The sequence below is a fragment of the Geotrypetes seraphini genome, chromosome 6 (assembly GCF_902459505.1).
Source record: "Geotrypetes seraphini chromosome 6, aGeoSer1.1, whole genome shotgun sequence".
Taxonomy (NCBI): Eukaryota; Metazoa; Chordata; class Amphibia; order Gymnophiona; family Dermophiidae; genus Geotrypetes; species Geotrypetes seraphini.
Window position 1 is genome coordinate 32488497 of NC_047089.1, and position 27763 is coordinate 32516259.

The 27763-nt window shown below is 42.4% G+C and overlaps 1 protein-coding gene across 1 annotated transcript in view; it reads left to right on the forward strand.

Annotated features, from left to right (window-relative positions):
- Positions 1 to 27763, forward strand: part of ARHGAP42 (Rho GTPase activating protein 42) — a 359221-nt gene that overhangs the window by 204079 nt on the left and 127379 nt on the right. The window contains exon 4 of the mRNA XM_033949795.1: positions 11376 to 11447. Coding sequence (XP_033805686.1) covers positions 11376 to 11447 — 72 coding nt within the window. The remainder of the gene's footprint in view (positions 1 to 11375; positions 11448 to 27763) is intronic.

Consider the following 27763-nt stretch of genomic DNA (forward strand, 5'->3'; position numbering starts at 1 on the left):
TGAACTAGTTGAAATAGCAAAGAAACTAATGACAGGAAATATAATATTTTGCTAGCCTTTATAAACAGCAACAAACGTGTCTTAGTGCGGTTTGTATATTAAAAAGTTTAACCTGCAGTTAAAATGTTTATTGGCTAAACAAGATATAAATCACATCGCTGTTTGTTTTCTGCTTGTAAAATTATGTTTCGCATATTGCAAATATCATCTAACTGAATAGAGAATGAGTGTTTGAAGTTGCAAATTAGAGACAATGAAAGAAGCATCACGCGCAATCCACCTGCAGTGTAGTGACTGTTCGAAACAAGCGAGGTCTTGCAATACAAGAACGTACAGTACTGTATTTTGTATTAAAGTTTTTGGGTTGGGAACATAAGAATAGCCTTACTGGGTCAGACCAATGGCCATCAAGCCCAGTAGCTCGTTCTCACAGTGGCCAATCCAGGTCACTAGTACCTGGCCCAAACCCAAAGAGTAGCAACATTCCAAGCTACTGATACAGGGCAAGCAGTGGCTTCCCTCATGTCTCTCTCAATAATAGACTATGGACTTTTCTTCCAGGAACTTGTCCAAACCTTTCTTAAAACCAGCTTACGCTATCCGCTTTTACCATATCCTCTGGCAATGCGTTCCAGAGCTTAACTACTCTCTGAGTGGAAAAAAAATGTCCTCCTATTGGTTTTAAAAGTATTTCCCTGTAACTTTGAGTGTCCTCTAGTCTTTGTAATTTTTGACGGAGTGAAAATCCATCCCGTTCTACTCCACTCAGGATTTTGTAGACTTCGATCATATCTCCCCTCAGCCGTCTCTTTTCCAAGCTGAAGATCCCTAACCATTTTAGTCGTTCCTCATATGAGAGGAGTTCCATCCCTTTACCATCTTGGTTGCTCTTCTTTGAACCTTTTCTAGCGCCACTATATCTTTCTTGAGATAAGGAGACCCGAATTGAACGCAATACTCCAGATGAGGTCGCACCATGGAGTGATACAGGGCATTATGACATTCTTAGTCTTGCTAACCATCCCTTTTTTAATAATTCCTAGCATCCTATTTGCTTTTTTGGCCGCTGCCACCACATTGGGCAGAAGGTGTCATCGTATAGTCTATGATGACACCCAGATCCTTTTCTTGGGCGCTAATCACCAAGGTGGACCCTAGCATCCGGTAACTGTGATACAGGTTATTCTTCCCAATGTGCATCACTTTGCATTTGTCCACATTAAATTTCATCTGCCATTTGGACGCCCAGTCTTCTTGAGCTTCCATTATTTCCTATGGGGAAATTTGCTTTGATATAAGAGTGCTATGGATTACAAGCTTGCTTCCGGAATGAATTATGCTCGCAAACTAAGGTTTTACTGTATGTATATATCTAATATACACACATTCACACACATTCATTTTTCAGTCAAAAAGAGTGGAGAAGTGACCGTATTAAAATAATTCTAGCCTTGATTTGCCCTTTACATTTCATTTTGAAGGAAAAGGCCCATTTAGATGAGAGGTTTGTTTTAAAACTGACCTCCCATGTAGGACTTTGCCTTTAGAGCAAACCATCTGGTCCCCCATTACCCTGCATTGCTTGAAGAAAGGACCACAGGAATCCTGAAAGCTTCATTAGTAAACACTGGTTGATCTTACAATGATATCATCTCTTCCCTACTAGTTTGTTGGTTTTCTTTTAACCCATTTTATTTCAAAGCAATTTTAACTTTTGCCTCACAGAATTCAGTTCAGCCCCAGGTATAGAGCACTGAAGGTGGCTAATGTTTTCTTCCTGAAATAGTTAAAAGCAGACCTTTTTGAAAAATTCTACAATGCAATGCCTGAAGTCAGAGCATCAAATCTGCCGATGAAATCAGTCATTTAAAATTGTCACGTGTTTTCCTAGATCTTTTACTGATATTGGAATGCAGTTTGTGTGCTTTGATATAAGAAATGACCTCATGTTTCTCAAGCTAAAAGACTCTCTGATTCCAGGATTTCTTAACAAATCTTGCATTTCTGTATGTCTGTTTGTTTTTGTTGTTGTTTATATTTTAGTGTTTGCAGAATGTCTAAAATTATTTTCCCCACAAACGTCAAAAAAAAGAAGAATGGAGGAAAATCTATACTTTAAACAAAAACCAGTCCATTAATCAACCTGTCACAAAGCACCAAAAAATACTTACAATTGATAAAAGAAAAGCCTTGGGTTAATGGTGAATCTTAGGCATTAAAAAAAAAACTTTCACCAAATGTATTAAATCTTTACTGTTAACAAATCACGCGAGGAAAAATTTGCTGTTATGCTCCGCATGAAAAGCAAAAGGTCACATTTTCTAGGGCCAATGATCATTTTGTGGCAAAAAAAAAAACCCCACCACTGGTGTCAGGTCAAAAGCGCGCCGGGACAAAGGCGCGAGCAGACAATTGAGCGCAGTGCGGAGGTGCGCGCCGAAGAAAATTACTGTTTTTAGGGCTCCGACGGGGGGGCAGAGGGGAACCCCCCACTTTACTTAATACAGATCAGGCCGCATTGTGGGGGCGTTGTGGGGGGTTATAACCCCCCACATTTTACTGAAAACTTCACTTTTTCCCTGTTTTTAGGGAAAAAGTTAAGTTTACAGCAAAATGTGGGGGGATACAACCCCCCACAACGCTGGCGCGATTTGTATTAAGTAAACTGGGGGTGCTCACCAACAAAAACCCCCGTCGGAGCCCCTAAAAACAGTAATTTTCTTCGGCGCGCACCTCCATCTTGCGCTCAGTTGTCGGCGCGCGCCTTTGTCTTCCGCGTTGTTGTCTATGAACCCTTACCATTAGAAGGTTACTTACGCTGCACTCCGAGCATGCAAAAAATGGCATCTCGGCGTTCTTGATATTTCAACCCATACGATTAATTCAACATCTGATTGGTTGACTTTGTGGTCTCTAGAACCAATCATGGCATAACAAATTTAATTTTTGGATGCCGCTCATTTAAGCATTGGTCAAACTGTTTAAGAGTGGCACGATCACCAATCCAAAAGAAAAAAAAAAAATCAATAAATCTTGTCCAGTGTAAAGGTTGCTCCTTATAGGAGAATTCTTCGTCCATTTATTTTCAAAATTTGACATAAATAAATTGGCCGCAGACAAAGCCATCATGGCTCCCATAGCTACTCCAGAGGTTTGTTTTTGTAATACTTGCCCTCAAACGTGAAAAAATTATCTGGCCAATTTAATCAGAAACTCTGCAGGTACCTTAGGTGAATCAGACCGTTGACACAAAAATTCAGACAACACTATTAATGATTCTTCTTGTGGAATAACTGTGTATAGTGATTGGACATCAAATGTTACCATCCATATTTCAACCGAGCCAACAAATGAAATGTTAGTTTTTAATGCCTAAGATGCAAGTTGGTAGAGTTGTAATATAGGGCTCCTTTTACTAAGCCACGTTAGGGCTTTAACGGGTGGAATGGCGCGCGCTAGACCTCAACGCCAGCATTGAACTGGCAGTTCTAGAAGCGTAGCGCGTGGTAATTTCCTACGTGCGCTAAAAATGCTAACGCACCTTAGTAAAAGGAGCCCATAGACTCACCATTAACCTGATCAATTATAAGTATTTTATGAGGTGCTTTGTGATAGGTTAATTAATGGAGAGTTTTTTTTGCTTAAGGTAAAATTATTTTTTCAGTGTTTTTCAAGGCAATACCCTGTTACAGTTTTGGCTAAAGTGTGAGCACTAGTATGTGTTGTCCAGGCTTTAACTTTGGCTACATTTGCACTTCTTTCATAAACATTCATAATTTATCTTGCTGCCATTAGTATATAGTACATTTTCTGTACTATATACCAAATAATGTATGATATGAAGCCACTGCAATACTGGACAATAACATTTTTAAATGTGTGTGTGTGTTGCAAGTACTGTGATTAATTACTGCCAGACATATTAAATTACCCCCCCCCCCCCCAGGATTTATAGACAGATTACTCATCCCACACCATCCATCTAGAACAGGGGTCTCAAAGTCCCTCCTCGAGGGCCGCAATCCAGTCGGGTTTTCAGGATTTCCCCAATGAATATGCATGAGGTCTATGTGCATGCATTGCTTTCAATGCATATTCATTGGGGAAATCCTGAAAACCCGAATAGATTGCGGCCCTCGAGGAGGGACTTTGAGACCCCTGATCTAGAACACTCCGATCCAGTAACCAACATCTCCTTAATATCCCTTCTCTACGCCATCTCTTCTATGACACCACTAGAAAGAGGACTGAAACATAGGCCCAAACTCTGTAACCAGCGCCTAATGATATGCACCTATTTTGGGATTTTGGGCTCCTTTTAAAAAGCCGCGGTAGTGGTTTAACGTGCGTAACAGCGCGCACTAAACCGCCAGACGCGCTAACTGCTACCGCCTCCTTTTGAGCACGCGGTAGTTTTTCGGCTAGTGTGGGAGTAGCGCGCGATTAAAAGTCACACGCGCTAAAGCCGCTACCACGGCTTCGTAAAAGGAGCCCTTTGTCTTTCTATCTTGGATGAATTTGAAAAAAGGTTTTAATAATGATACTGTTAGTTAATGTTTTATTTTGCTTGCTCTGTCGAAACATGTTTTAGCATTTTTTATATGTATGCATGTAATTTTGTAAACCACATAGTTTTTATGTGGTATATAAATTTTTAAATAAATATTTTTGGAGGCGCTTATCTAGACAGACGCCTATCCAAATTGAACAACAAACCCAATTAAGCTTTTTAATCAGCAATAATTGAAACTTAGGCGCCTCTCAAGAAAGGGCGATTCTGTAACAAGGCGCCTCCTAAAAATTTAGGCAACCTTCAAAAAAAAAATAGGTGCTACGCATGTGAGGTATGGGCATGGGGCTACGTGGTAGGCGCCTTGTTATAGAATTGCTGCTCTTAAGCGTGCTTAAGCGCTCGCATGGCCGCCTAACTTTTAGTTGTGCCTAGAGCTGGCCTATTGGGCACCTCAACTTTCAAGTTTATTCATGGCTCCCTTATGGATACCGTCAGACAACAACTTAGTACAGGGAAAAAAATGCTACTCATACAACTGGACCTATCGGCGGCATTCGACCTAGTAGACCACAACATCCTTCTACAGATCTTAGATGCAATAGGCATCTCAGACAAAGTATACTCCTGGTTTGAAGGATTCCTAAAACTCAGAACCTACAGTGTAAAATCAAACAAAGAAAAGTCAGAATCCTGGTCAAACCCCTGCGGCGTACCACAAGGATCTCCACTATCCCCTACCCTCTTCAATCTCTACACTGCTTCTCTAGGAACGCATCTGGATAATCTAGGCATAACCTCCTATAGTTATGCGGATGACATCACCATCCTCGTCCCATACGATCACTCTAAACCTACCATGACAGACAAACTTCACCAAACACTTGAAGCAGTCACAACCTGGATGGAAAATCAAAAACTTAAACTCAACCAAGACAAAACCAAATTCATCCTCCTAGAAAATGACAAGATCCAAACCACAACCATCCTAGACATAAACGCAACCAAATATCCCATCCAAACCACCATAAAACTACTAGGCATGACCATAGACAGATGCTGCACAATGCAACCGCAAATAAATAAAACAATTCAAAAATCATTCGCAATCATGAGAAACCTGAGACAAGTCCGAAAATTCTTTGAAAGAACACAATTCCAACTTATAGTACAATCCCTAATACTAGGTATATTGGACTACTGTAACATACTCTTCCTTCCATGTCCTGCAACCACGATAAGACAACTCCAAACAATCCAAAATACAGCTTTGAGACTCATCTACTCATTGAAAAAACATGACCACATCACTGAAGCCTTCATCAACTCACACTGGCTCCCAATCCAAGAAAGAATCCAATTCAAATTCTACTGCATATTATTTAAAACCCTACACGGAGACAGCCCATCATACCTGAACAATCGCCTCATCCAAGCACCCAGTACCAGACACAGAAAAACGCACTCCCCATTCATACCCCCCCCAATCAAAGAAGTAAAAAGAACAAAACTACACGACGGCCTCCTAGCCACTCAAGCCGCAAGACTGGACAACCAGATCTCCAACCTTCTGATGACCACCCCAGACTATAGGACGTTCAGAAAAGAAATAAAAACCACACTTTTCAAGAAATTCCTGAAACAGCAATAACAACACGACCTCTAAATGCTCTTAAGATCTACAACTTACCTCTCTAGCTAATCATTGTAATTATGTCTTTTTTAAATTAACCTTTTGTAATCCGCCTTGAACCGCAAGGTAATGGCGGAATAGAAATCCCTGATGTAATGTAATGTAATGTAATGTAATGTAATATACCGACCATCACATCTATCTGGACGGTTTGCAATATTAAAAATTTGAAAGATCTAATATAGTTTTTGATTTAGGCGCGATAAAATAAAAAGAGGGTAAAAACCTAATACTATGACAAAATAAGACTGATGGAAACGAGAGGGTTTGGGGGATAGGGAAGTTTTAATTACAATGATAAATAAAAATAAAAGGGAGGATAGAGGGATGGGGAGTAAGAAGAGGAAAACAGGGATATCGCTTCTTAAAAGGTGCCCAAATGGATACCGCTCAGCGGGATTCACTTGAATTGCACTGAACTGTGCCTTTATCAACACCTAACTTTTGGGCACTTCTTATAGTAAAGGGTCATATTTGCATAAAGTAAACTTAAAATTCTATCAATAAACCAAAGCCATCTTATCTACAGTTTGAGTCGTTCTCATCGGTGCCATAATACTCTTGCTATTGTTAGCTTCATGAAAGTAGGCTAAACAGAAACTGGCTGTACTGAAGTTACTTCAGACAGCAGAGGCAGTGCTATTGTGTGTCCCTGGTGTGGGAAGAACTCTTAAAGTCAGGGGAGTTTGTACAGTGTTCAGATATTTCACAGGTCGGGAGTAGGGGTGGGTGGGGGGTTGGGGGGGTTTGGATCCGGTTTTCTACTGTGTATTCTAATGTATGTTATAGTATTGGGGTGCTACGATATGTCCTGGAGGGGTTTTCAGAGGGATTTAAATGGAAAATTGTATTGAGCACCTCTTGATCCTGAGACATCTGATCTTGGTTGTGTTTATGACCTTTGCTCTCTGTATGCCCGGTAGGGCGGTTTTTTCTGGATTAATGGATGTCCATTTACTCTGTTATGTTCTGTATGTACTGGTTTGCTCAATAAAGAAATATTATAAAGAAAAAAAAAAGAAAAAAGAAGAAACTTGGAGGAGGTGTCAAGTGAGAATGGGAAGTGATTTAAAAAAAATAGTGATAATTATTTAAAACAGGGGTGTCCAACTTGCAGCCCCATGAAGTATTTTGTGCGGCCCCGGTCGAGGGCGATGCAGTGTTTACCTCTGCTGCCCCTGGGTGTTTACTGTCTTGCCGACTCCCTCCTCTGTCTTGCTGCACGTTTGCGCGGCCCCAGAAACATTTTTTTTTCCGGCCAGTGCGGCCCAGGAAAGCCAAAAGGTTGGACACCCCTGATTTAAAATCTGTAAATGTTCCAGATGATTAAAAAGTTTGTGCTTCACGCGTGTGCATTGAGAGGGAGGGCATGACTGCAGGAAGCTGGCATGCCAATTAGTAGGAGTCTTGGAGACAGCTAAAGGCCATTTGATTGGCAGATGGCTCAGGCAGTACGTTCAAAGACGTTTAGTTGAGACCTTGATGTGCAGAGAGTTGGTGAGTGAATTTCGATTTTCTTTTATAAAAACAAAACCAAAAAAGTGTATAAGTGCTGAGAAATACTGATCCCTGAATAAAACATCACATTCTCCTTGGCTAGCAAGGTTGAATGACTTGTGAAAATATTTTCCTAGAATATTTTGCTTTCGTGAACTTGCTAAAGTTTATAGAGAAGTGAATAAAACTGAACTGAGAGTGAGAGCTAAATATATGTATAATCCTCACATACTGAAATCTGATGATTCAGCAGATTTTTTTTTTTCAGGTATACTGATGAGATATTTTGGTTACCCTAAATATTGGTTATCATGGCCTTGTCTCGGGGCATTGGTTCTTGTAATTACTGCATTTCTGTACAAGTATTAATGCAAAGATCACTTGTTATTTACCTGTATGTTTTTGTTGTGTACAAAACCTTTAATAAAACTTACTGAACTTAAAAAAAGAAGGTGCCGGTTATTTTCCTTCATATTTTGGATGGATTAATAAAGTAGCATTATGAGAATTGCTGATATAACCCTCTTCCCCCTTTTTTATGAAACTGTGGAAGCAGTTTTTAGCAAAGCCAGCAGAGATACTGGAGGGGGGGGGGGAGAGACAGAGAGAGCAATGTTGGACCTGGAGGTGGAGTTTGGGATAGAGAGAGAGCAATATGGAACTCAGCCTTGACTTATACACGGGTCACACATTTTTGGTTATTTTTAGTCTTAAAAATTGCCTTCAACTTATACAAAGATTGACATAGTAGAGAATATAGTTTCAAGTTTAATAGTGTTTGATTTTTACGCAATGTCATATATTTCAATGCGTATAACATGTATCCGTTATATAAAAGAAAACGGGGTGGACAAAATAAGATAAGACAGTACATACATATCATTTTGTTCTATTACAAACTGATACAAGCTGGTACAAATGGATAATGGGAGGGACTATAATTTATAAGAAAGGGAAACATATGAGGTAAGAACACAAAGGATGGGATCACTTGAGGAAAGGTATAAAATGAATAAGATGAAGATATTTTAATAATTTGTATAGATTTAGTTTTATTGAACAGACTATGTGATATTAGCCTCTTTATAGAAAAAAGATTTTAGGGAATGCTTAAATTTTATAATTTGATGACCTATTCGTTTAGTGCATTAGGGTCAAGATATTGTATTTAATTAATTATTCTATCTATATGTTGAATGCATCTTTTAAGGCGCGCTTAAATTTATCTAAGGATGGTTCGCCACTTAAGTAAATTGGCAAATTATTCCACTGCTGGGGAGCTACTACGGAAAAGATGGTTGCTCCTCTGGTCCCAATTATTTTCAAAGAAGGAATAGTTAGTAAATTTTGTTGTGTTGATCTGAGTGTCCTAAATGGAGAGTAAGGTATTAAGAGTCGGTCCAAGAATATTGGCATAGGCGATTGTTGAATTTTAAATGTTAATAATATTATTTTAAACGTTATTAAGATATTGGAGCCATGCCAGGCGTAGTGTAGTACTTAATTATCTGAGATTCAGAATTACGGTGATTTGTAGACTAGCAAGCCTTAGGTTAATATATGTCTGAAAAAATATATAATGTGAGAATTGGACTAGAAGTGGGAAGGAGCTAGCGGTATTAAGTCGTTTGCAGGAATTTCTAGAAAAGTAGCGTCTTTACTTCTTTTCTGAATGTTTTATAGTCTGGGGTCATAATTAGTAGATCGGGGATTTGGTTGTCAAGTTTTGCTGCTTGTCTGGCTAGGAGGCCGTCATACAGTTTTTTCCGTTTGACTTCTTTGATTGGAGGGTGCGTGAATGGAGTGTAGGTTTTTCCTGTGTCTAGTTGATGTAGTTTGGAGGAGGCGGTTGTTCAGGTAGGTTGGGCTGTCGCCGTTTATGGTTTTAAATAGTAGGTAGTAAAATTTGAATAGTATTATTGCTGGAATTCCAATTCTCACATTAGATATTTGTAGACTAGCAAGCCTTAGGTTAATATATTTCTGAAAAAATATATAATGTGAGAATTGGAAAGTAATGAATGTGCCTGGTGGTTGTCGCAGTAGTCTTTTGATTAGGTGTATTGTATAAGTGTTGTAGTTTGTACACTTTTTGGACTAGTCTGGTACAACATTTCCAGTTCTTGAAAATGTGCACGATCCTTATTCTACATATACATACTTTATACTTGTATATGTTTTTGTGGTCTGATACTTTTGCTCTAAAATTGTCTCCTCCATTATTTAAGCTAATGGGATTAAAATTACAGATACTTATTGCTATTCTTTGGGACCCTGAGTCATTGTCTTCATTTGGGTTTGTTTGTTTTTTGTTGTTGTTAGAATGGGACACGAGCAACTTTATCACCTTACATTGAGGTACAAGTTCTTGAAATTTGTTCAATTAACATTAAGATATAAAGAACATTTGAATGAAATCAAGAAAAAATATTGACTTAGAAAACAGAGAGCACCTTGGATGCTTTGGTTTATATGTTATACAGCCAACGAACGGGCTACTGGGCAGATGAATGGGCTACTGGGCTGGATGGACCATTGGTCTGACCCAGTAAGGCTATTCTTTTTTTTTTTTCTGCAATTTTCAAATTTCATCAAGTGAAATACATACAACTTGAATAGATCAATATAACATACTTATGAATTCATAAAATCAGGAAAAATAACTAATTATTGGATATTTAGTCCACAATATTTAAGGCGATCAACAGGAAATAATTCAGTAAGGCTATTCTTATGTTCTTATGTGAGCTAGGTATAGGACAATAAAGCCATTGTGACATAACTGATGAAGTTGGCTCTGAGGCACTATTGAATAAGGTATTATGACATCACAATCTCAGCTCTGGAATGCTGCTCTCAATGGGGTTCCGGAATCTTGCTATTCTTTGAGATGCTGGAACAGGAGTCTCAAAGTCCCTCCTTGAGGGCCGTAATCCAGTCGGGTTTTCTGGATTTCCCCAATGAATATGCATGAGATCTATGTGCATGCACTACTTTCAGTGCATATTCATTGGGGAAATCCTGAAAACCCGACTGGATTGCGGCCCTCAAGGAGGGACTTTGAGATCCATGTGCTGGAATGTTGCTACTAGGGACCTGGATTGGCCACTGTGAGAACCGGCTACTGGGCTTGATGGACCATTGGTCTGACCAAATAAGGTTATTCTTATGTTCTTTTGAGTGTTGAACAGGAGTGAGCAACCTCGATCCTCAAGAGCCGCAACCCAGTTGAATTTTCAGGATTTTCCCCTATTCAGATGCATGAGATCTATTTGCATATAACGGAGGCAGTGCATGCAAATAGATCTCATGCATATGCATTGTGGGAAATCCTGAAAATCAGACTTAGGGCTCCTTTTACAAAGGCGCGATAGCGGGGTTAAAGCGTGCGACTAATCCCCGCGCTGGCCAAAAACTACCGCCTGCTCAAGAGGAGGCAGTTGCAGCTAGCGCATCCAGCGGTTTAGCGTGGATGCGCCTAAGTCGTGACCCTTGAGGACTGAGGTTGCCCAACCCTGGTGTAGAAATATGGATACAAATGGGAAATGCGTTACAGCTTACCAGCGGTTCTTAGTAATCAGATGAAATTTAATGATGTGTTTTCGTTTTGCAAATACAATGTATGCTTTTAAAAAAAGATGCACCTGTTCCAAGATGTTCTGCTTTCTTTTTCAGATACAGAATGCAAATGACGTTCTAATAGCACCACTTGAGAAGTTTCGCAAAGAGCAAATAGGAGCTGCAAAAGTAAGCAATGCATTTTCTGCTGTCTTTTCTTCTTTCTTTTTTTCCCTCTTGGGCATGTTCATGTAGTTTGTACTTTAATAGGCTCAGCAGTTTTCTCATACTACTTTAGATTCCACTTGGAATTGGCTTCAGCTAAGGATTTGTTCTAGAAGCCTTCATTTATAATTACCTTGGTTCTAAACCCTGTCAATTAAGCCCATCTACTGTCATGACATTTCTTTGGTAGCAGAGTGAAATGCAGTAAGGGCCGTGTTAGTCCACTTTTCAAGGTAAATATATAGAAACTAGTGTTTAAGCCCGTTACATTAATGGGTGCTAGAATATATGTCTGTCTGTCTGTCTTTCTTTCTTTCTGTGTCTCTCCCTGCCCCTGTCTCTCTCTTCCTTTCTTTCTTTGTCCCTACCGCTGTCTGTCCTTCTTTCTTTCTGTGTCTCTCCCCTGTCTCTCTCTTCCTTTCTTTCTTTCTCCCTCCTGCTGTCTTCCTTCTTTCTTTCTGGTTCTCTCTCTGGCACCCTGTCTGTCTTTCTTTCTTTCTGTCTCTCTCCCTGCCCACTGTCTTTCTGTGTTCTAATGCGCTGCCTGCCTGCCTGTCTTTCTGTCTCTCCATGGCCCCCTTTTGTCTCCAAAGCAAACCAAGATTGCTCCCAGGCCCCCTTTCCCTTTCCATCCCCTCCACTTCCCTGTGCAGCAGCAGCAGCATTTCCCTCCCTCCCTTCCCTGTGCAGCAGCAGCATTTCCACACACACACACACACACTTCCCTGTGCAGCAGCAGCATTTCCCACCCTTCCCTGTGTAGCAGCAGCATTTCCAGGCCTTCCCTGTGCAGAAGCAGCATTTCCCCCCCCCACACACACACTTCCCTGTGCAGCAGCAGCATTTTCCCCACACACACACACTTCCCTGTGCAGCAGCAGCATTTCCGACCCTTCCCTGTGCAGCAGCAGCATTTCCAACCCTTCCCTGTGCAGCAGCAGCATTTCCAGGCCTTTCCTGTGCAGAAGCAACATTTCCCCCCCCCACACACACACTTCCCTGTGCAGCAGCAGCATTTCCCACCCTTCCCTGTGCAGCTGCAGCATTTCCCACCCTTCCCTGTGCAGCAGCAGCATTCCCCCCCCCACACACACACTTCCCTGTGCAGCAGCAGCATTTCCCAGCCTTCCCTGTGCAGCAGCAGCATTTCCCGCAGCCTCCTTCCCAGCCGCCACGTTTAAATTCACAGAAAAGCGCTGTGCCGCACTACTGCTGTCTTCGGCGTCTTCTATCCACTGCGGCCAACCCTAGCGGAAACAGGAAGTAGTCAGAGAGGGCGGGCCTCAGTGGACAGAAGAAGGCGAGGCCAGCGGTAGCGCGGTGTAGCGCTTGTCTATGAATTTAAACACGGTGGCCGGGAAGGGGGCTGCGGGAAGGTTTTGATGGTGAGTGAGCCGGCGAGAAGGTTTTGGCTGTGAGTGAGGGCGGGAGGGGGGAGTCGCCAGCTGTGCTGTGGCGCATGCGCCTCAAGCCGCCACCACGGATGGACACAGCACATGTCAGGTCCCTACATCCTCCTAAGTGCGCATGCGCTCTTAGAGGACTAAAAAGCCGTAAAGGAAATAAAGGCAGTGCCTTTTTTTATTGGACTAACATCATGCATTTTGGCCCGGATTCTCTAAACGGCACCGTTGTTGGCGGCCACCTTAAAAAGAGACCGCTGATTGCGTGTCAGTCACATAATTGCACCATTTAGAGAATTGCGACTTCGGCAATGGTAGGCACCAGAAATGTAGGCCAGGGTTGGCAAGGCCTACGCTTCTGGCACCTACTTTTGATGTGAATTACACCTAATGCCATTTCAAGTGTTAGCCATGCCTGTAGATAGTCTTAAATGCGTATAATCTGATATCCATTTCTTATCTGCGTACGAGTCCAAAATCATAGCTTCTAAGAACGTGTTTTTATAAATTCATTGCACTATAATGAAAGATGCTCTTATATTTCGAATTCATACTAAATGGGTTTTCTTTGTACTAAAAAGGATCCTTTATGTTTGAGTTTAGAAAGGATAGAATGTGTAACATACCTCAAAGAGAATTAGAGGCCCTTTCACTAAGCTGTATTAGGTGCTAATGTACACCTAATTCAGCTTAAAAGAGCGTACCTCCACAGGATGCACTCAGGTGAGAAGTCCTGGTGTCAGTGGCTGAAAAGCCCACTCCAACTTCTGTGGTAAGGAAACAATGTGAAGAGGAGTATTTTATCGATTTGCCTAGCGGAGCCTCAGCATCGCTGACAGCAAAGGTAAAGAAGTTTGGGGGTAGGGGCCTAGGTCTCCAATGCCCCCTGGCTATGCTACTGGTGCGCAATGAGGGAAATCTTTTGCAGGCTCCCTCCTCACAGCTCGACCTGCCAACCTTGATAGCTTTCTGTATTGGTTCTTGGTGTATAGTGTATACCTCTCAAATCCCCCTGCCCTGACAATTAAAAAGCAAATCCCATAGCGTCTAGCAGCATCGATCAACATCAGTTGGGTTGTGGTGGGTGCCATTAGGGGCATCAGTTTAGAAAAGGGAGATGTGATACACTAGACCAGTGTTTTTCAATCTTTTTACACTTATGGACCGGCAGAAATAAAATAATTATTCTGTGGGCCGGCATCGGTCCGTGGACCGGCGGTTGAAGAACAATGGGCTAAGTCATGGGCCAGATTCCGCCCATCTCTACCCAATCTCCACCTCAGACCCCGCCCCCATAATAGTACTAATTGCACCTTGCACGTCCCGTGCCTCATCTGGAAACCTTCCCTCTGACGTTGCAACATCAGAGAGAAGGTTTCCGGTTCAGGCACAGGATGCCCGTGGGAGCCACTGCCCGTGGCTTTATGCACTGAATCAGGAAGAGGGAGCTGGCTCGAAGATAACGCCGCATTGATCGCACCATGGACCGGTGGTTGAAGAACACTGTTTTGGGCCTGATGCACGTGCTGGCCCTATGGACCAGCAGGAAATTTCTGTGGACCGGCACTGGTCCATGGACCGGTGGTTGAAGAACACTGCAGTAGACTACCCATATTTTCACTCATATACCGCGCACACGGGTATAGTGTGCGGGAAACTGTAATTTATGTAAAGAAATTTTATATATCGCGCACACTCGTATACCGCGTATGCCGCCCCGACTCTCCCGTCGCCGCCCGACTCTTCTTTCGCCCACCCCGACTCTCCTCTGGCCGCCCTGACTCTCCTTTCGCCCGCCCCGACTCTCCTCTGGCCGCCCTGACTCTCCTTTCGCCCGCCCCTACTCTCCTCTCCCCCTTGAAGTCCTGTCCCCTCTTGAAGTCCTGTCCCCACCCTGAGAGCCTGATGCCCCCCCCGACGTCCGATTCACCCCCCCGCAGGACCGCTTGCACCCCCACCCCGAAGGACCACTCGCACCCCCACCCCGAAGGACCGCTCGCACTGCCACAGCCTCCCCCCCCCATCAAGGAGAAGCTGCCTACCATTGTCCTGCTGCTTCCTCTGCCGGCGGTCCCGTCCCTTCATTGAGCCCTGCGTCTGCGCTGCTTCCTCTTCCGGCGGTCCCGCTCTTTCTCTGACATCAGAGAAAGGGCAGGACCGCCGGAAGAGGAAGCAGCAGGACAACGGTAGGCAGTTTCTCCTTGATGGGGGAGGTGGGGAGGCTATGGGGGTGCGAGCGGTCCTTCGGGGTGCTAGTGTGAGCAGTCCTTTGGGGCGGGGGTGCGAGCGGTCCTTCGGGGTGGGGGTGCGAGCGGTCCTGCGGGGTGAATCGGATGTCGGGGGGGGAACTATGTAAAAAAAATGTGTACAATGCGCTCACGCGTATAACGCGCATGGTTATGCACGGTTTGTAAAATCGTGTATAACGCGCGCGTTATATGCGTGAAAATACGGTACTCTTTTATCTGATCTGGAATGACATTTGAATCAACTTTTCTCATGTTACTGTTTTCATCGCTTCCCATAACAAACCCACTTCAATCACTTCACTCCAAGTACTCCTACCGCTATTTAATCAGACTAGGTACTATGTTCTCCCTCTGTGGAGTTGGTAGATAAATCCTTCGACTCCAACTCCTCAGTTTCTGGTACCCACGACTCCGACTCCAGGTACCCAAAATTGACTCCTTGATTCCGACTCCAGCTCTGATGCCATAGCCCTGGCTGTGGAGTTGGTAGATAAATCCTTCGACTCCGACTCCTCAGTTTCTGGTGACTCCAACTCCAGTACCCCAAATTGTCTATGACTCCTCGACTCTGACTCCTCAGCCCTGGTAACATCACTACATTCAACCTCTACCTTTTCCTACTCCTCCTGACCTCTAGAGACTCTCCCAAGTACACCTTTATGGACCCCCCAATCCTGTATTCCTGCACCGCACTTTACTGACCTCTTTTAAACATAAGAAAGTATAGTCTAGAACAGGGCTGCCCAAGTCTGGTCCTCGAGATTTACTGGCAGGCCAGGTTTTCAGGATATCCACAATGAACATGCACGAGAGAGATTTGCATACCAAGAAGGCAGTGCATGAAAGAAAAAGGTATAGTCCAGGGGTCTCAAAGTCCCTCCTTGAGGGCCGCAATCCAGTCGGGTTTTCAGGATTTCCCCAATGAATATGCATGAGATCTATGTGCATGCACTGCTTTCAATGCATATTCATTGGGGAAATCCTGAAAACCCGACTGGATTGCGGCCCTCAAGGAAGGACTTTGAGATCCCAGTCTGTTTCCTGAGGTTTCTGAATCCCTTCCCTCCAAGATATCCAGTATTGAGGGTCCTCCCCTTCCAATCCCCCAATGACTGTCCCCTACCAGATTTATCCCATTCCCCCAAAACACTGTTCATATCTCCCCCACCCCACCCCCCACTAAGACCAGTCCTTTTTTTTACCTGCAACTCTCAAAAAACATCATATGAGGCTAAAAAATAATACCTTTAGCCCCATATGGTGCATATAAATTCAGTATAGAATTTGTTTATCATCAGTTCTCTCTACCATCCATCTTCTCCTCCCAAATTTGTCTTTTCCATCATCATAGAAGATAAATAGTAGACTCTTATGTGTCGGAAAGAAATTGTCCTATTCCATTCTCTTTGAAATTTAATCATGTCAGTAGGCATCCACTTCACTTCTGCAAATATGCTGTGTCTACATTATGCTACTTGAGGGTGTGTTCAAGTTCCTTACATAAAGCATTACAACATGTAATGCCATATAGAGATCAGAAATTCTCCACCGCCACTCCTCCTACCATGCTCTCTACACCAGTCCCTGATTTAATGTATTCAAGACACTCAGTCGTTCACTGAAACTTATAGCTCACTATTATTTTAATCTATAGCAGGGGTGTCCAATGTCGTTCCTCGAGGGCCGCAATCCAGTCGGGTTTTCAGGATTTCCCCAATGAATATGCATGAGATCTATTTGCATGCACTGCTTTCAATGCATATTCATTGGGGAAATCCTGAAAACCCGACTGGATTGCGGCCCTCGAGGACCGACATTGGACACCCCTGATCTATAGATATCAACTCTTAAAAGTACACAATAAATTCTCCGCTCCTATTGGTTCTCACTTTCCAGGATACACAACCATATACTTTCCTCTTCAACCATACTCCCCACATGGATGGCTGCTCCTTTCAACTTTGCTGCTTGTTCTTTCCTTCCTACTCCTTGTAAATGTTTAGTTAAATTATATGATAGCGAATTTGTATTTTGGGACCTTATTCAGTTACAGCAATTTTTTTAGCTCACGGGAGACAACATAATGTGTAATTTCTGCTGATTTAAATGAGGAGTAAAGTTTGAATATACCCTAAATTGTAACTGGTCAATTTTGACCACTTTTCCTTTCCTGGAGATATTTGTTAAATCTTAAGCAATGCTTCTCATAATGTGGGCTAGAAAGGGATTTTTTTTTGTTAGGAGTTATTTCTGGAATAATGAGTACACTTCTCCCTCGTTATTCAAGGGGGATACGGGCATAGCCGGACCGCGAATGGCGAAAACCCGCGATTATCTGGCTCTGACCCACCCCCACCTCCCTGCCGCCTTCCCGGCCTTACCTGATGGTCTAGAGGGCTTTCGGGGCAGGAGCGATCTTCCTACGTTCCTGCCTCATGCAAATCGCCATGAGGAAATGGCTGCTGTGAGTTCCCGTAGTCTCTCGAGACTACGACGGGAACTCCCTACAGCCATTTCCTCATGGCGATCTGCACGGGGCAGGAGCGTAGGAAGATTGCTCCTGCCCCAAAAGCCCGCTAGACCACCAGGTAAGGCCGGGAAGGCGGCAAGGAGGTAAAAAATTTTTTTTAAAAAATTTTCCCCCTCCCCAGAAAAAAATTAGACGATTATGTTAAATCGCGAGTGCAGAAACCGCGAATGGGGAGGGGGAAGTGTATGTATTTCCTTTTCCTATAATTGCTTTGTGAAATGTATATGTGAAAATTGAGAAAAATAAAAAAAATAAAAGTCTGTGTGCTACACTGTACGTGGACGAACTATCCAATAGGCAATGTACAAGTATATATGTTGCATTCCGCTAGCTTTGTTCGGGTTATCACGTAATTTAACAATTACCTTTAATTTTTGATTCACCCTTGTACATGAAATAAATGTTTGCATATGTCGGACCTACAGTGTTTACAAATTTATTTCATGCATATTCATTGTGAACGGTGTCAGGTCAAAAGCGCGCCGGGACAATGGCGCGGCCAGACAATTGAGCGCAGTGCGGAGGTGTGCGCCGCTCAAAATTACTGTTTTTAGGGCTCCGACGGGGGGGCATGGGGGGAACCCCCCACTTTACTTAATAGACATTACGCCGCGTTGTGGGGGCGTTGTGGGGGGTTTGGGGGGTTGTAACCCCCCACATTTTAATGAAAACTTCACTTTTTCCCTGTTTCCCGGTGCGATGTCTATTAAGTAAAGTGGGGGGGTTCCCCAACAAAAACCCCCTTCGGAGCCCCTAAAAACTGTAATTTTCTTCGGCGCGCGCCTCCGTCATGCACTCAGTTGTTGGCGCGCGCCTTTGTCTTTCGCGCCGTTGTCTATGAACCATTGTGAACATTCAGGCCCAAATTCTGTAACCGGCGCCTAATGTTAGGCACCTATTTCGGAGGCGCCCATCTAGATAGGCGCCTGTCTAAATCGAGTACAGTAAGAAGCTCAATTAAGCTTTTTAATCAGCGATAATTGAAACTTAGGCGCCTATCAAGAAAGAGCGATTCTGCAACAAGACGCCTCTAAAAAATTTAGGCGGCCTTCAAAAAAATAGGCGCTTTGCACGTTAGTCGTGGGCGGGGCTACATGTCAGGCGCCTTGTTGCTGAATCGGTGCTCTTAAGCGTGCTTAAGCGCTCAGCTAGGCACCTAACTTTTAGTTGTGCCTAGAGCTGGCCTATTCCGTGGGCGCCTCCAAAATTGGTTCCGCTCAGCATGGATTCACTAAACAGCACACAACTGTACTTGAATCGCGCTGAAAAGTGACTAATTAGGTGCCTAACTTTTGGGCGCTTCTTATAGAATTTGCCCTTCAGTGACTGCCACTGCTTGTAGGTTCTTTGAATCCCTGAAGTAAGACTATATTTTATTAGTAAAGACTTTATAGTATCCATTTTTTTCCTGTGCTGTTTTAGCATTTGGTAGTAAGATTATTATTATTTTTTTTTCCAAATCTTTATTCTTTTTTATTTCTTACATCAAGTGAAATATATGTAATACAATCAGTTATAATAAACACTTGAAATTACTAATAAATGTTCTTTCATTGTAAATTAAAGAAATCCCTATATCAGAATATTATTACAAAAATTTTCCCTTCCCATCCCCCTTATATGTTCTATACATGTGTTATGATGTCTGATCTTTAGAAAATTTAGTCAATGGTCCCCAAATTTTATTAAATTTATGAATATATCCCTGTTGTATTGCCATCACTTTTTCCATTTTGTATATATGACAAATTGAGTTCCACCAGAAAGTGTAATTTAATTTAGTGTAATCTTTCCAATTCTGAGTAATTTGCTGAATGGCGACTCCTGTCAATATTAACAAAAGTTTATTATTGTTTGCTGATATTGGACTCTGTGTTCTCATTGCTGTTCCAAATAATATTGTATCATATGAGAGTCCAACATGATTTTCTAATAAATTATTAATTTGGGGCCAAATTAATTTCCAAAAAGTATTAATACAGGGACAAAAGAAAAGTAAATGATCCAATGTCCCTACTTCTATCTTACAATGCCAGCATCTATTAGATCTACTACTATCTACTTTTTGTAATCGCGTAGGTAGTAAGATTAAATAAAAGTGTAGATTCTCTTGAGGCAATCCAAAATGGTCCAGTATTGGAAACCCTTAGAAAACTACAGCTGCAACGTTTAGAAAAATGACCCCTGCAAGGAGAGTGAAAAAAAAAAACAGGAAAAGATGGATGACCTAACTGGGAAACGATTTAAAGCATGAAGCAATTTGCCTTATTTGGTCAATGTGGTTTTCTCGTCCCCAGCTGGTAAGGTTGGCAAAAATCATTATGTGACGTGTCGTCTGCTCTCGTGTTACTCCTTATCCTTTAGAACTGTAGCAATAATTTCAAATGGTCATCAAACCTCTACTGTAGCCCAAATCAGATCATAGGAAGTGGAAAAAAATTTAAATCATGTTATATGGGGGTTTTTTTCCTCTTTAAAGTCCTATAAAACTACAACATGCAAGTTTTCTTTGTCCTTAGTTTATATCCTAACTAGTCTTTAAGCCCGTTACATTAACGGGCGCTAGAGATATCTGTCTGTCTGGGTTTTTTTTCTTTGTCTCTCTTTCCTTGGACGCTGTCTGTCTGTCATTCGTTCTGTCTGTGTCTCTCCCTGGCCCCCTGCCTACCTGTATTTCTCTGTTGCACCATGCCTGCCTGTATCTCCGTGGCCCCCTTCTGTGTCCCCCCCTTCCCAGAGCAAAGCATGATTGTTTTGTGCTCCCCAGCACACCCCTCCCCCCAGCAGCCCCCTTTCCCTCTCCCCTTGTTGTGCCATGCCTGCGTGCTCCGTGGCCCCCTTCTGTTCCCCCCCCCCCCCCGATGATTGCTGTCTGCTTCCAGCACATCCCTCCCCCCAAAGCAGCCCCCTTTCCCTGTCCCCTGCTCTACCATGCCTGCGTGCTCTGTGGCCCCCTTCCCCCCAAAGCAACCCCCTTTCCCTGTCCTACCATGCCTGCCTACTCCGTGGCCCCCTTCCGTTTCCACCCCCCTCCCATTCTTACCCTCCCTCCATGCCTCCAACTGGAGCTGGTCCTCTCAGCCCAGATCGTCGTGCAGCAGGCCCGGCGTCCTGCCCTGGTACCCAGTGCCTCACTGTCTTTCAGCCTTTGTCCCACCCCTCCCCTGAAGCCAGCCTGCCTGCGTCCCTCCTACGCTCAAACCTGGCCTACCTGCTGGCGATACTTCCTCCCCCCCCCCCCCCGGTCTGCTGCCACTCTCCGCCCGCTGCCCGTCGCGAGCGCAGAATCCCCCTGTAGAGACGAAACTTTTTTGTCTTTCTCGCCTTGGGAGGACGGTTGAGCTGGGAGGGAGGAGTCGCTGGCACACGCGCCTCCAGCTAGCGCAGGCGCCGTGAGGACTGACACAGAAGCACTCCTCACGGTGCCAGGAATCACAAAGTTTGCATAGCGCATGCGCGCTCTAGGGTTTTATTATTATAGATTGTAGGAATTCAACTGACTTGGGAAGCAAATGAGCATGTACAGCTGAGAGTCACCTGAATTGATTTCACGCTGCTTACTCTTTCTATAAAAGTTATTCTTGTAGTATTTTGTGATACTGCAAAAATTACAAAAACAAATGTCCAAATGTAACTGTGGATAAGAACAAAGCAAGCAGTAGGCCTTAATAACTGTGTAGCTCCTTTATACGGTATATAAGGAATTTATCTATTCCTGATAGACTTTCTAAGGGAGGGGTGAGCACTTTTGATCCTGGGTGGTCCTCAACCAACCAAATCTTCATAATAGCCCTTAATAACTTAGTCCTGGAGTTCTTCTGCAAGTTTCATGTTTGGCAGCTTTGAACATTTGCTTCAAACTCACCTCATACATCGGAACAAAATGTGATTCTTCATCCAGGAGTATTCTAATTACTGTGATTGGATATAGGTATTTATTTATTTAAAATATTTTGGAGAATGAGTGTTATGCTTCCCGATAGTTTGATTCATTTGGACATAAGGTTCCCCTGACTCATTTCAGTATTTAAGTGAGTGTGGATTGATATTGCGGTGTTTGGGCTTTTTTTGTGTACCATTATATGAAGTATTAAAATAGCCCAATGTTGTTTATGACGTTGTCTATGTAATATACACCATCAATCCACAACGGCATATAATAAACTTCAAAGTGCCTAATTTCTAAGTGATCTTTTTTTCAGATAATACCTTTCTAAGTACCTCTATGGTCTTCAGTTCCAGCCAACCACCAGCCAAATTATTTGAAGGCTTGTTTCTCTTTCTGGCTTTTATTCATCATCAGACTTTAGTTTTTTTTAAAGTGCTTGTGCTCTATATTCTATGTTTTGTGCAAATCGATAAACTTTTCTTATACAACTTTAAAACTTTTGTACTTAGCTTTAGCTATTTCTTCATTCTTTTTTTAAACCTCGGGAAGGACCTTAAGGTTCAACCATTTTCTCCCAAAGGCTTTTTCAAGAACGGGTCCCCTGCAGATAAGAGGCAAGAGTTGGTAAATGCATCAGTTTTATTGTTCTAAAACTTTAAACTAATCCCTCGATACCTTAGCAGTTCTAGTTTTGGAAGTAAAATTACCCCTTTTGTTTTGCTCCACACCATCCCGACGTGTGTTCTTCTATGTAAAGATGGCCGTGGCATTTTTTGGTTTTGTTTAAATCAGGTGACTCATTAAATATCTCACTGATGACATCAGTTCAGTGGGAGGAGCCTAAACTAGTGTCATCCATTCTATTTCTAAATTTAATCCTCCTGGATGCACCGTATTCAGATTGTATATCCAGCGTTGCTCTTTGAAATTTAATCTGTTCTCAATGTGACCACCCTCCCACCGTTCTTTTATACAATCTATGACCCTCCATCTTAAATCATCTATGGTGTGAGCTTTTTCCATCCAGTGCTGGACTAGAGGTGCCTGGATGCTCTCTGTAGCTATACGTGACTTGTGTTCATTTAATCTAATGGGCACTGGTCTACTACTTCTCCCTACATATATGAGCCCGCATGGGCATGTGATGGCATAAACTACATTATGAGATTTGCATGTAGTTAGCATACGAGCTTTTAATCTTGATGTCTCTGTTGGGAGGATTCCACATATGGCCCTCAATAGTTTTTGTGCACCATTGACAACGGCCGCATCTGACATGATCGCCATCCTCTCGATCGTAACCGGCTTCCTCACACCTATACTTGGAAAGGCGCTCCCCTAAATTCTTCCCTCTGTTGAAGGCAATCGTAGGAAATTCTTCCTCAAAAGTAGGTCTCAATTGGAGTATATATGCCAATGCAACATTGCAAATCTCATAATGTAGTTTATGCCATCACCTGTCTTTAAGGTCGTCCAAGTGCCGATTTCGGTGGGATTTTAGACCTATTTCTGTTTTGATTATGAGACTCTTATTGTCTATGTGCATTATCCAATCCATGTATTTTCCTAGTTCACAGGTCTGTATGAATGCCTAATACTTTGCATTAAGTGAATTTTGTGCGCTGTGAGCTGTGCTGTTTTTGCAACAGAAGCCCTAGCACACTTGACAGTATTTTGCATTATTGCAATAAAATGTCATTGTTCCGGAGGTTATTTTGGGAGGTTATTGCTTAGATTGGAATCCTCCAAACCACGCTGTCCAATTGTTGTTTGTAAGGTAGTATGATTTGGGATGATCTAGTCAAAATTGAGCGGACCCTTAAATCTTTTGTTGCCAGTAGCCTTGTCAGAATATATTATTCTCTTGGAACGACTGCTTATCTCTTCATGCCACCTTCTAGTGGTGTGTGCTGTAGAGAAATTTGAAACCATAGCAGCTGAGAAAATAAAACACACGGAAAACATTTATGAGCACTGCTACAAAGGTACCTGCGCCACTGTTGTATTACTTCTGTTTCTCTGTGTTTGTAATTCTTAGCAATAGCTGATTGATAGCTTAAGCTTCAGTAAATAGTTTGAACTCAAAAAATGGGAGCAATATTAAAAAAAAAAAAAATCTCAGTTCTTAACTATAGGAGCTTAAAATTATGGATCAGAATAGTGTTTGGGGCAAAATTTACCATATCAAACTTTTAACTTGACTCAATTATTAGTTAAGGTGAAAACTCTCAGCAATAATCAAAATAACACTTCAGTCCAAAATATTCTTTTCACACATGTACCTCAACTAACAGGGTGGGCATATCATAGTGCATACATAGAAACATGATGGCAGATAAAGGCCAAATGGCCCATCCAGTCTGCCCATCCACAGTAACCATCATCTCTCTCGCTCTCTCTCTCTCTGAGCGATCCCACGTGCCTATCCCAGGCTCTCTTGAATTCAGACACAGTCTCTGTCTCTACCATCTCTTCTGGGAGACTATTCTATGCATCTACTACCCTTTCCGTTAAATAAGTATTTTCTCAGATTACTGCTGAGCCTATCACCTCTTACCTTCATCCTATGCCCTCTCATTGCAGAGTTTCCTTTCAAATCTAAGAAACTCAACTCAGGCACATTTATATTATGTAGGTATTTAAACAACTCTATCATATCTCCTCTCTCCCGCCTTTCCTCCAAAGTGTACAGATTGAGCTCTTTAAGTCTATCCCCATACACCTTATGACGAAGACCATGCACCATTTTAGTAGCTTTCCTCTGGACCGACTCCATTCTTTTATATCTTTTTGAAGGTGTGTCCTCAGAATTGTACACAATATTCTAAATGAGGTTTCACCGGAGTCTTATACAGAGGCATCAATACCTCCTTTTTCCTATTGGCCATACCTCTCCCTATGCAACCTAGTATCTTTCTAGCTTTCACCATCACCTTTTCAACCTGTTTGGCCACCTTAAGATCATCACATGCTATCACACCCAAGTCCCGCTCTTCTGTCATGCACATAAGTTCTTCATCCCCTAAACTGTACCATTCCCTCTGGTTTTTGCAGCCCAAATGCATGACCTTGTATTTCTTAGCATTAAATTTTAGCTGCCAAATTTCAGACCATTCTTCAAGCTTCGCCAGGTCTTTCTTCCTGTTGTTCACACCATGCGTTACTCAAATCATAGGATCTCTTATAACATTGTTATTTCAGATCCCCATCCTGTATCTCAGCTCTAATTATTTATACTACACCCTCCCTTCATGCACATCTAAAATTTAAGTTTTAAATTTCTAAGTTCCTTATTATCTCACAGTGACTATACTTTAAAAAAAATCCCATATATTCAGACAAAAATAGACAAAAAATTCAAGAATGGCAACACTTATCTTTCAAGGTTAACACCAATTCCAGCACTTTATTTTTTTCATTTAGATTATAATTGTATTATATTGTTTGTTTGTGGTGTTTAGGTTTTCTTAAAAATTTTCAATAAAATATTTTTGAAACAACCATTAATTGCTTTGTTTGAGGCCTCAAAGGACGTGAAGGTAAATGTGGCATTAATAGATTTGCCACCACACTTGATTGAAAAAGTAGGAGAGGATTGGTAGTGTGAGAAAGGAGACCAGCATAATAAGTAGGATTGGGTTCATAGACAACGGCGCGAAAGACAAAAGCACGCGCCGACAATTGAGCGCAGAGCGCACCGCCGCGCCGCTCTAAATTACAGTTTTTAGGTGCTCCGACGGGGGTTTTGTTGGTGAACCCCCCCAGTTTACTTAATAGACATCGCGCTGGCGTTATGGGGGGTTTGGGGGGTTGTAACCCTCCACATTTTACTGTAAACTGAACTTTTTCCCTAAAAACAGGGAAAAAGTTAAGTTTTCAGTAAAATGTGGGGGGTTACAACCCCCCACACCTCCCACAATGCGGCGCGATGTCTATTAAGTAAAGTGGGGGGGTTCCCCCCCACGCCCCTCCGTCGGAGCACTAAAAACAGTAATTTAGAACGGTGCGGCGGCGCGCGCTGCGCTCAATTGTCTGGGCGCGCTTTTGACCTGACACCGTAGGATTGTCTTCCTAGTTCTGTAACATTGGCTTCTGGATCTTCTTTACAAATTGAGTTTTCTGCTAAGATTCTGGGAGTCCTCTTTGACTCCTCGCTTTCTTTCAAGGAACAAATTAATTCTGTGATTAAGAAATGCTTTTTTAATCTGCGTATGCTGAGGAAGGTCAGACATCTCTTTCATCACCGTCACTTTCCTATTTTAGTTCAGTCAACTATATTATCACAGCTTGATTATTGTAACGTCATCTACCTCAGTATTACAAAAACCTGCCTTTATAGATTACAACTGGTTCAGAATACAGCGGCGAAACTGATTTTTGGGAAGCGTAAGTTCGATCCCGTGACACCGTTGCTTCAGAGTCTTCATTGGCTTCCTGTTTATTCTAGAGTTCAGTTTAAATGTGCTTGTGTTATTTTTAAAATTCTTTATGGTATCTTCCCTCCTCTAGTTCCTTTATCCTGGAATCTTTGCAGATTCTCTTTTGCAAGGGGCAACCAACAATGTAAATTATCTTTCCTTTCCAGAAAAGGGATTAGAGGAGTTAAGGTTTTTGGCCAATGTTTGATTTTTAAGTTTTCTCAACTTTGGAACGATCTTCCGTTCCTTATAAGAAGCTCTGGTTCTCTTCTATTTTTTCATAAGCTTTTGAAAACTACTTTATTCACTAAACATTTTGGAAATTAATTCTTTTTGAAATTTTTCTTTTATGGTTTATATTTTTTTTAAGTTAACTATTGTAAACCGGGTCAAGCTTTCTTAGAATGAAGACTCCGTATATAAAGCCAAGTATTAGATTAGATTTTACTTTAGTAAAATCCTGACCCCCCCCCCCCCCCCTAGGCCCACCACCAAGGCCTGCCCAGTTACACCCCAGTCCCACTCCCAATCCCACCCTAGTGCCGCTGCCTGCTCTCATCGGGCAGGAGGGCATTCACGCAATTTTGAGGAAGCTTTTCAAAACCCGGACAAAGTGTATGTCCGTGGAAATCCAGATGTCTGATAACACTAATAATAAGTGAAAGGAAAACAGGATTTTAGAGGGCTTAGATGTATTAGATAGTGGGATAGAGTAGTAGAGGGTTGGATAAGTGAGGTAGAAAACTTTCCCACTCTCCTACCCTTGTCTGTTTTCTGTTTTGTGGTTGGATGTTGACTATTGCCTTTGGTAGGGGATGCTATGGTATTAGGGGCAGTTAAGGGGTTGGGGTGTTTTATAGGGGATTGGGATGGATGGTCGCAGCATTTGTGAGTGGGTGAGGCCCATTATTTGGGGGTATTGACACCAGATGCAGCTAAAATGATGAAACTTGTGGGGATAACCGTGAAATTGAACTGGTCACTTGGCGGCACTGCCACAAGTGAAATTACAGCTTGATGTCACCGTGAGTCACAGTTAGAGGATTGCAAATAATATGTTAAATAGGGGGGAGCTAGTTTCAACGCCGAATGGCTCAATAGCATTGGAAAGCCATATTTTGGGCCATAGCAGTTGTACTTAAGTTATTCAGGTGTACCTGTTTAAATTGTAAAGTTATGTTAAACTATAATTAATTTGTATTATTTATAATGTGCCTTTAAACAAGGCAGATTACAACCTTACATACACTGCGCCATAAAATTTTTACAATGCAGAAAAATATCTCAAATGATCCTCTATTGCAAAAAAAAATCAATAGTCATATTTCATCTTACAAAACAAACGACGCTTCAACGTTTTATTTTTTTTGTTGTTTTTTTTAATTTTTTATTCATTTTTAAAACTTTCAATAAGTGCAACATAAGATACAATCACTTTACACTTTAACATCGGTGACGGGACTAAATCGCGCGAGACAATGGCGCGCCGACAACTGAGCGCAGACAACTGAGTGCAAGGTTGACGGCGCGCTGAAGAAAAGCACTATTTTAAAGGGCTCCGACCGGGGGTGTGGGGGCCGGGCACTGTTCCCTCTAAGCTGAGCAGGAGTCCTCCACCCACAGTCTCACCAATAGAGGGTGCTGTTTTACTGTCACATTTTTCAATTGTGAGGGACAGGCAAGTTCTGCAGGACTCCAGGGAGCATACCTGTCCTTAGCGACTGAAAATATTCCACCCCCTAGTGGTAGCAATGCAGCTGGAGGACACCTGCTCAGCTTAGAGGGGCCCCA